General features: G+C 44.8%; 1 protein-coding gene across 1 annotated transcript in view; it reads left to right on the top strand.

Moving 5' to 3' along the window:
• Positions 1–6,521: 6,521 nt before the first annotated feature.
• The window catches only part of TESC (tescalcin), a 37,945-nt gene continuing 33,946 nt past the window's right edge, over positions 6,522–10,520 (top strand). The window contains exon 1 of the mRNA XM_056859635.1: positions 6,522–6,573. Within this exon, the coding sequence (XP_056715613.1) occupies positions 6,534–6,573 (40 nt within the window). The 5' untranslated portion in view covers positions 6,522–6,533. The remainder of the gene's footprint in view (positions 6,574–10,520) is intronic.

The following is a 10,520-nucleotide window of genomic DNA, read 5'->3' as shown; positions in this document are numbered from 1 at the left end:
GTCAACTCCAAAGATTATTCCCCCATGTCTGTTCAGTCCTGACTCTGGCTTCCAAGGTCCTCAAGAGCAGTGCAGGTGTTTCCCCAGTTTTGCTGTCACGGTGACCCTGTGAGTAGGGCTGCCAACCTCCAGGCACTTAGGGAGAATAAACAGCACCACAGCTCATATAATTAATAGTATGCAATACAATTCTTACAGTTTTTAGAATTAAACTAATAAACAACCAAATGCAGAGAGACAAGTTCTATAACTAATTTAATGCAAAAACAATATATATATGGCTTGAAGTAAATATCAGCCTAAAATAAATTGAGGAGTCCAACAGAAAACTGGTTGAAATTCACCAAATAACTGTCCAATAAAGCTGGTTAACATTCACCAACAGTTCCTCCTGGCAACACAGTTGCTTTTCCAGTTCTTCAATCTAAATAATCAGATTCCAAGGCTCCAAAATCAATCATAGAAGGTCCATATGAAATAAATATGAATGTGAAGAGTAACGAACAACAAAACGCCACTTCCGGAGTCTGTGTACGTTTCGCAAACTTGCTTCATCAGTTGTGCATTTGTTTGTTAAGGAACAATATTTCTACGGGTGCAAAGACCTCTGAAAGAAAAACATTACATGAAGGAAACAACAATCGCGGAAAGAGCTCAGCATTTATACTTAAAATACAAAAAATGGCATCAGTTCTAGCTTACCAATAAGCTGACCAGCGACCCTCACGGGTATCACACTTAACTCTGAAGGCTGGTAAAGCAGTAAATCTGCTTCTTAGTTTTAAAAGGTATTCTAGCCCTGCCAGCTGAGGAGAATCTTATACTTTACAAAAAGCTAGATAGGTCGAACTCATTGTTCAATCCTGAGGGGGACAACAGCCACAGGGAGATTAAAACATCTTTGAATGAATGAAAGCAACCACTAAAAGACACTGCTGCTTGAGAACTGAACACTCCCTTGCAATATCCAGTCTTTGCGGGGCACACCCCTCCGAGAGAGGTTGAGGCTTGTTTGTGTGTTTGTTCCAGGTTCAAAGTGAAACCCTGTTAGGGTTGCCGACCTCCAGGCACTAGCTGGAGAGCTCCTGCTACTACAACTGATCTCCAGCCGATAGAGATCAGTTCCCCTGGAGAAAAAGGCCGCTTTGGACATTGGACTCTATGGCATTGAAGTCCTTCCCCTCCCCAAACCCCACCCTCCTCAGAGTCTGTCCCCAAAACCTTTGCGGGTGGCAAAGGGGGAACCTGGCAACCCTACCTGTGAGTTAGCCCAGGCTGGCCCAACGAGCTTCACGGCTGCGTGGGGATTCGAACCCTCTAACCACTACAGCGCACTGCCTTTCCCATTGCCGTGGCTCAGTGGTAGAGCATCTGCTTGGCATGCAGAAGGCCCCAGGTTCAATCCCCGGCATCTCCAGTTCAAGGGACCAGGCAGGTAGGTGATGGGAAAGACCTCTGCCCGAGATCCTGGAGAGCCGCTGCCGGTCTGGGTAGACAATATTGACTTGGATGGACCAAGGGTCTGATTCAGTATAAGGCAGCTTCATGTGTGTGTTCATGTGTGAGTCTGTGGTCCTTAAAGTGCTTTGGAGCCAGATCCTTGAGGGCTCTGTAGATGATAACCTAGAACCTATGAATCACAAACACAAATATGTTGCTAGTGCAATTTTTAAATTAAAAAAAAAAACATGGGCAAGATGTCATCCCTATAATGCTGACTGGTCAACAGACTTCCAGATGAATTCTGCACAAATATGTTGCTAGTGTAATTTTTAAATAAAAAAAAAAAAAACATGGGCAAGACGTATTCCCTGTAATGTCTGAGTAGACAATACTGACTTGGATGGACCAAGGATCTGATTCAGCATAAGGCAGCTTCATGTGTGAGTCTGTGGTCCTTAAAGTACTTTGGAGCCAGATCTTTGAGGGCTCTGTAGATGATAACCTAGAACTTATGAATCACAAACACAAATATGTTGCTAGTGTAATTTTTAAATAAATAAATTAAAAAAAAACATGGGCAAGATGTATTCCCTGTAATGTCTGAGTAGACAATACTGACTTGGATGGACCAAGGATCTGATTCAGTATAAGGCAGCTTCATGTGTGCGTTCATGTGTGAGTCTGTGGTCCTTAAAGTGCTTTGGAGCCAGATCCTTGAGGGCTCTGTAGATGATAACCTAGAACCTATGAATCACAAACACAAATATGTTGCTAGTGCAATTTTTAAATTTAAAAAAAAAATATGTGCAAGATGTCATCCCTGTAATGCTGACTGGTCAACAGACTTCCAGATGAATTCTGCACAAATATGTTGCTAGTGTAATTTTGAAATTAAAAAAAAAAAAAACATGGGCAAGATGTATTCCCTGTAATGTCTGAGTAGACAATACTGACTTGGATGGACCAAGGATCTGATTCAGCATAAGGCAGCTTCATGGGTGCGTTCATGTGTGAGTCTGTGGTCCTTAAAGTACTTTGGAGCCAGATCTTTGAGGGCTCTGTAGATGATAACCTAGAACTTATGAATCACAAACACAAATATGTAGCTAATGTAATTTTTAAATTAAAAAAAAAACATGGGCAAGATATCATCCCTGTAATGCTGACTGGTCAACAGACTTCCAGATGAATTCTGCACAAATATGTTGCTAGTGTAATTTTTAAATTAAAAAAAAACATGGGCAAGACGTATTCCCTGTAATGTCTGAGTAGACAATACTGACTTGGATGGACCAAGGATCTGATTCAGCATAAGGCAGCTTCATGTGTGAGTCTGTGGTCCTTAAAGTACTTTGGAGCCAGATCTTTGAGGGCTCTGTAGATGATAACCTAGAACTTATGAATCACAAACACAAATATGTTGCTAGTGTAATTTTTAAATAAATAAATTAAAAAAAAACATGGGCAAGATGTATTCCCTGTAATGTCTGAGTAGACAATACTGACTTGGATGGGCCAAGGATCTGATTCAGTATAAGGCAGCTTCATGGGTGCGTTCATGTGTGAGTCTGTGGTCCTTAAAGTGCTTTGGAGCCAGATCCTTGAGGGCTCTGTAGATGATAACCTAGAACCTATGAATCACAAACACAAATATGTTGCTAGTGCAATTTTTAAATTTAAAAAAAAAATATGGGCAAGATGTCATCCCTGTAATGCTGACTGGTCAACAGACTTCCAGATGAATTCTGCACAAATATGTTGCTAGTGTAATTTTGAAATTAAAAAAAAAAAAACATGGGCAAGATGTATTCCCTGTAATGTCTGAGTAGACAATACTGACTTGGATGGACCAAGGATCTGATTCAGCATAAGGCAGCTTCATGGGTGCGTTCATGTGTGAGTCTGTGGTCCTTAAAGTACTTTGGAGCCAGATCTTTGAGGGCTCTGTAGATGATAACCTAGAACTTATGAATCACAAACACAAATATGTAGCTAATGTAATTTTTAAATTAAAAAAAAACATGGGCAAGATGTCATCCCTGTAATGCTGACTGGTCAACAGACTTCCAGATGAATTCTGCACAAATATGTTGCTAGTGTAATTTTTAAATTAAAAAAAAACATGGGCAAGACGTATTCCCTGTAATGTCTGAGTAGACAATACTGACTTGGATGGACCAAGGATCTGATTCAGCATAAGGCAGCTTCATGTGTGAGTCTGTGGTCCTTAAAGTACTTTGGAGCCAGATCTTTGAGGGCTCTGTAGATGATAACCTAGAACTTATGAATCACAAACACAAATATGTTGCTAGTGTAATTTTTAAATAAATAAATTAAAAAAAAAACATGGGCAAGATGTATTCCCTGTAATGTCTGAGTAGACAATACTGACTTGGATGGGCCAAGGATCTGATTCAGTATAAGGCAGCTTCATGGGTGCGTTCATGTGTGAGTCTGTGGTCCTTAAAGTACTTTGGAGCCAGATCCTTGAGGGCTCTGTAGATGATAACCTAGAACCTATGAATCACAAACACAAATATGTTGCTAGTGCAATTTTTAAATTTAAAAAAAAATATGGGCAAGATGTCATCCCTGTAATGCTGACTGGTCAACAGACTTCCAGATGAATTCTGCACAAATATGTTGCTAGTGTAATTTTGAAATAAAAAAAAAAAAAACATGGGCAAGATGTATTCCCTGTAATGTCTGAGTAGACAATACTGACTTGGATGGACCAAGGATCTGATTCAGCATAAGGCAGCTTCATGGGTGCGTTCATGTGTGAGTCTGTGGTCCTTAAAGTACTTTGGAGCCAGATCTTTGAGGGCTCTGTAGATGATAACCTAGAACTTATGAATCACAAACACAAATATGTAGCTAATGTAATTTTTAAATTAAAAAAAAAACATGGGCAAGATGTCATCCCTGTAATGCTGACTGGTCAACAGACTTCCAGATGAATTCTGCACAAATATGTTGCTAGTGTAATTTTTAAATTAAAAAAAAACATGGGCAAGACGTATTCCCTGTAATGTCTGAGTAGACAATACTGACTTGGATGGACCAAGGATCTGATTCAGCATAAGGCAGCTTCATGTGTGAGTCTGTGGTCCTTAAAGTACTTTGGAGCCAGATCTTTGAGGGCTCTGTAGATGATAACCTAGAACTTATGAATCACAAACACAAATATGTTGCTAGTGTAATTTTTAAATAAATAAATTAAAAAAAAAACATGGGCAAGATGTATTCCCTGTAATGTCTGAGTAGACAATACTGACTTGGATGGGCCAAGGATCTGATTCAGTATAAGGCAGCTTCATGGGTGCGTTCATGTGTGAGTCTGTGGTCCTTAAAGTACTTTGGAGCCAGATCCTTGAGGGCTCTGTAGATGATAACCTAGAACCTATGAATCACAAACACAAATATGTTGCTAGTGCAATTTTTAAATTTAAAAAAAAAATATGGGCAAGATGTCATCCCTGTAATGCTGACTGGTCAACAGACTTCCAGATGAATTCTGCACAAATATGTTGCTAGTGTAATTTTGAAATTAAAAAAAAAAAAAACATGGGCAAGATGTATTCCCTGTAATGTCTGAGTAGACAATACTGACTTGGATGGACCAAGGATCTGATTCAGCATAAGGCAGCTTCATGGGTGCGTTCATGTGTGAGTCTGTGGTCCTTAAAGTACTTTGGAGCCAGATCTTTGAGGGCTCTGTAGATGATAACCTAGAACTTATGAATCACAAACACAAATATGTAGCTAATGTAATTTTTAAATTAAAAAAAAAACATGGGCAAGATGTCATCCCTGTAATGCTGACTGGTCAACAGACTTCCAGATGAATTCTGCACAAATATGTTGCTAGTGTAATTTTTAAATTAAAAAAAAACATGGGCAAGACGTATTCCCTGTAATGTCTGAGTAGACAATACTGACTTGGATGGACCAAGGATCTGATTCAGCATAAGGCAGCTTCATGTGTGAGTCTGTGGTCCTTAAAGTACTTTGGAGCCAGATCTTTGAGGGCTCTGTAGATGATAACCTAGAACTTATGAATCACAAACACAAATATGTTGCTAGTGTAATTTTTAAATAAATTAATTAAAAAAAAAACATGGGCAAGATGTATTCCCTGTAATGTCTGAGTAGACAATACTGACTTGGATGGGCCAAGGATCTGATTCAGTATAAGGCAGCTTCATGGGTGCGTTCATGTGTGAGTCTGTGGTCCTTAAAGTACTTTGGAGCCAGATCCTTGAGGGCTCTGTAGATGATAACCTAGAACCTATGAATCACAAACACAAATATGTTGCTAGTGCAATTTTTAAATTTAAAAAAAAAATATGGGCAAGATGTCATCCCTGTAATGCTGACTGGTCAACAGACTTCCAGATGAATTCTGCACAAATATGTTGCTAGTGTAATTTTGAAATTAAAAAAAAAAAAAAACATGGGCAAGATGTATTCCCTGTAATGTCTGAGTAGACAATACTGACTTGGATGGACCAAGGATCTGATTCAGCATAAGGCAGCTTCATGGGTGCGTTCATGTGTGAGTCTGTGGTCCTTAAAGTACTTTGGAGCCAGATCTTTGAGGGCTCTGTAGATGATAACCTAGAACTTATGAATCACAAACACAAATATGTTGCTAGTGTCATTTTTAAATTAAAAAAAAAAAAAAACATGGGCAAGATGTATTCCCTGTAATGTCTGAGTAGACAATACTGACTTGGATGGACCACGGGTCTGACTCAGTAGAAGGCAGCTGCAGGTGTTCTGAGAAGAGGAGCGGAACTTGGAGGACTCTTGGACCCGGAGGGAGCCTCCGCCGGCGAGCGGCGGACGCTTCCTCCAGCAGATTTAAACTCAGCCACCGCACCGAAGTCTGGCCGGTGCAGCTGAGCCGCCGCCTGCCCTGGCTCCGCCGGTGCGCCGCCCGCCTGCCTGCCTGCCTGCCTGCCGCTCTCCTATGTGGACGGACCCCCCCGGCCCTGCACTTGCCCGCCCCCTGCCGGCCAGGCCCCGACTGGACGGGACCCCCCCTGCAAGCGGCTCCGGACGAGGCGATGGGCTCCTACCACTCCATGTCGGAGGAGATCCAGGCGCTGGCGGACAAGACCGGCTGTGAGTACGCCGCTCTGGGCGTTTGACTTTCGGGAGGGATCTGCCCAAGCTCCTGGTTGCATAGCATCCTAGAGTCGGAAGGGACCGCCAAGGTCATCTAGCCCAACCCACACACACACACACACACACACCCCAGTGACCCCTACTCCTTGCCCAGAAGATGGCCAAGATGCCCTCCCTCTCATGATCTGCCTAAGGTCATAGGATCATAATTCACAGTGGGTAGCCCTGTTGGTCTGTCTGCAGTAGTAGAAAAGGGCAAGAGTCCAGGAGCACCTTAAAGACTAACAAGAATATTTTCTGGCAGGGTATGAACTTTCGTAAGCCACAGCTCACTTCTTCAGATACAGCTAGAATGTGAATCCATCTGTCTTTAAGTAGAGGAGAGTGAATTCAGACAAGCATTAGTATGTAAATGTTAACAGTATGTCAATGTGAATAGCAGGCGTCATAGGATCAGTATTGCTGTGGGGCTCTCCCTTCCTGGCTTGAGACGCCCGCGTTGGGTTGGAAGCTGAACAGCTTGGGAAACCCTTGTGTTTTCTTCCCCTCCGTCCCTCCTCTGCAGTTGCTTTACCTTTTGGCAGCTCCGTGGAAGCTTTTGAAATGTGGAAAGGGATGAGTGACATTCAGCGGATTCTCCTCCAGTTGGGCGGGGGGAGGAAGTTTAGAGAGGAGGCTTGCAGTTTTCTTAACCTTTCTGCCCGCAGACCTGTGGTTACCGCTTTGAATACATGAACGCATGAAGCTGCCTTATACTGTATCAGACCCTTGTTCCATTAAAGTCAGTATTGTCTACTCGGACCAGCCGCGGCTCTCCAGGGTCTCAGGCAGAGGTCTGTCACATCACCTACATGGCTAGTCCCTTTAACTGGAGGTGCCGGGGATTGAACCTGGGACCTTCTGCATGCCGAGCAGAGGCTCTACCACTGAGCTACAGCCCCTCCCCTAAAAAGGAACGCATGAAAACATGAAGCTGCCTTCTACTGAATCAGACCCTTGGTCCATCAAAGTCAGTATTGTCTACTCCAACCGGCAGTGGCTCTCCAGGGTCTCGGGCAGAGGTCTTTCCCATCACCTACCTGCCTAGTCCCTTTAACTGGAGGTGCCGGGGATTGAACCTGGGACCTTCTGTGTGCCAAGCAGATGCTCTACCACTGAGCCACAGCCCTTCCGAAGGGGACTTTCAAGGGCTTCTTGGTTGGCCTGGAGGGCAGAAGTTGTGAACTGCCTTGGCTTTTCCCCATCAAGCTGGACTTTTGCAAGCCATTTTCTCCATTAAAAAGTCCAGTTACCAGCATTTTGTCTACTGTGATACTAAGGACTTGTGTGAAAAGTACTTCAAATTAATATAATGTATTATAATCCTTAGGAAAGCCCTGTAAAGTAGGTTGGTTAGGTGGTTACCATTGGGGGGGATTGCTCTCCTCGGCACCCGTTCCATTCTGTCCGCATCCTTTTATAAGTGAGGCCTCCAGAACTGCACACAATACTCCAGGTGCGGCCTGACTAATGCACTGTACAGCGGAACCACGACATCTTGCATCCTTTATCTCATCTGCACAACAACTCTGTGAGGTAGGTTAGGCTGATGGAAGTCACTGGGCCAGGGTTGCTAACTCCATCTTGGGAAATTCCTGGAGACTTGGGGGCAGTGCTTGCGGGGGTGGGGGGTGTTCAGCAGGCATGTGTTGCCATAGAGAGTACACCTTCCAAAACTGCCATTTCTTACAGGGAAATTGATCTCTGTAATCTGGAGGAGAGTTGTAATTCCAGGAGAGCTCCAGGCCCCACCTGGAGGTTGGTAGCCCTCAATAAGACTCTCACCTCATCAGCTTCATGGCATAGGGGGGATTTGGGTCTCTCCTGTCCAACGCTAGAGCACACTTTCTGTCCAATTTATGCGCATCTAGTAAATTTAGTGTCGTGACTTGGATAGCCCAGGCTAGCCTGGTCTCGCCATGTCTCGAAATTAAGCAAGGAGCCCCGTGGCGCAGAGTGTTAAGCTGCAGTACTGCAGTCAAAAGCTCTGCTCACAACCTGAGTTCGATCCCGACGGAAGTCGGTTTCAGGTAGCCGGCTCAAGGTCGACTCAGCCTTCCATCCTTCCGAGGTCGGTCAAATGAGTACCCAGCTTGCTGGGGGTAAAGGGAAGGTGACTGGGGAAGGCACTGGCAAACCACCCCGCAAACAAAGTCTGCCTAGAAAACGTGGGGATGTGACGTCTCCCCATGGGTCAGGAATGACCCGGTGCTTGCACAGGGGACCTTTACCTTTACCTTACCTTAGCCCTGGTTAGTACTTGGATGGGAGACCAGGGTTGCTATTCGGAGGCAGGCAACGGCAAGCCACCTCTGAACACATGAAGCTGCCTTATACTGAACCAGACCCTTGGTCCATCAAAGTCAGTCTTGTCTACCCAGACCGGCAGCGGCTCTCCAGGGTTTCAGGCGGAGGTCTTTCACATCACCTACTTGCCTAGTCCCTTTAGACTGGAGATGCCAGGAATTGAACCTGGGGCCTTCTGCATGCCAAGGAGATGCTCTGCCACTGAGCCACGGCCCCCTCCCCATACTGTGGTAGTCTCTTGCCTTGAAAACCCTATGGGTTGCCGTAAATCGGCTATGACTTGATGGCAAAAGAAAAGAAAATTCTGTGCAGAGGCAAGAACTAAGCCAAGGGCGCCCGGGCTTGTAGTTCAATCTCTCCAGCAGTCTGTTTCAGCAGTTCTGCAGAAACATGCAAACGGGCCTTAGACCAGGGGGTCAAACATAAGGCCCGAGGGCCAGATCTAGCCCCTTGAGGGCACTTATCCGGCCCCCAGCCAGCCAGCGCAGCCACCCCCCCCCACACACACACACACTCAATCTGGGCTGTAGAGGCATGGCCCAGCCCGACCAAGTGACGTTTATGTCATATCCAGCCCTCCCAACAATTGGGTTTGACACCCCTGCCTGAGACCATTGGTGAACACACCCCTTTACTGTCTGCTCTGACTGGCAGCTGTGTTTCCAGGGTCTCCAGCAGAGAAAGATCCTTCCCTACACCTGTGACCTGGCATTCTTTACCTGGAGAGGCCCAGGTTAGCATTCGTGACCTTCTGCATGCAAAGCAGGTGATCTCCAAACAGAATACGCAGTGGAGGCGGGGCAGATAGGAGAAAACCTTGATTCTAAATTAATAGGAAATATTCTTATTCCACACTCTCAGCCACAGCTCTTTGGGAAGCCACCCACCATAAAAAATCAAAACAAGTTAAAAATACAGTACAAATACCCCCCACCCATCATGAAACCAGCAATGTGACATCAGAACTCAAAACTAATATCAGACTAGAAAATAAAACATGTTTGAATAGCTATAGCAAACAGAAAGCCAGCATGGTGTGGGGCAGGGGTCCCCAACATGGCACCCACTGGCACCTTTCCTGGTGCCCGCCAAGCTTTTTTAGAAAGTGGGTGAGGCCAGTTGGGGCTTCTTATGGGCCATTGCAGATCTGATTGGCCGGGCAGATTAAAACATTTTTTCAGAGGTTTTATTATCTCTTACGGCTCTTATCCGTTGCACTTGTGCTTCCTCTGTGTGTGGCTCTGTCTCTTATGGTGGCCGTTTTGTGGCTGCCGCCCACCACCCTTTGTCAGAATTGCAAAGGTGCCCATAGGCCCAAAAAGGTTGGGGACCCCTGGACTGTAAGGATTCGAGTACTGGACTAGAGACTGGATGACCCAGAATCCCCATTCTGCCGTGGGACTCCATGGATAATCTTGGGACCGTCATTCGCTTTCAGCTCACAGGGTTGTTGTGATGATAAAATGGAGGAGGGAAGGTTGTGAGCCACTTTTGAATCCCTATTGGGGAGAAAAACTGGGTAAAATTATCTAAATAACCGAGGGTCAGAGGGCAGGAAAATACAGATCGATGAAAGTCCTGGGACATGTAAAAAAAAG

This window comes from Euleptes europaea, chromosome 13, assembly GCF_029931775.1.
Source record: "Euleptes europaea isolate rEulEur1 chromosome 13, rEulEur1.hap1, whole genome shotgun sequence".
NCBI lineage: Eukaryota > Metazoa > Chordata > Lepidosauria > Squamata > Sphaerodactylidae > Euleptes > Euleptes europaea.
Note: the sequence above shows the minus strand (reverse complement) of the source record. Positions and strands in the feature narration are given on the sequence as shown.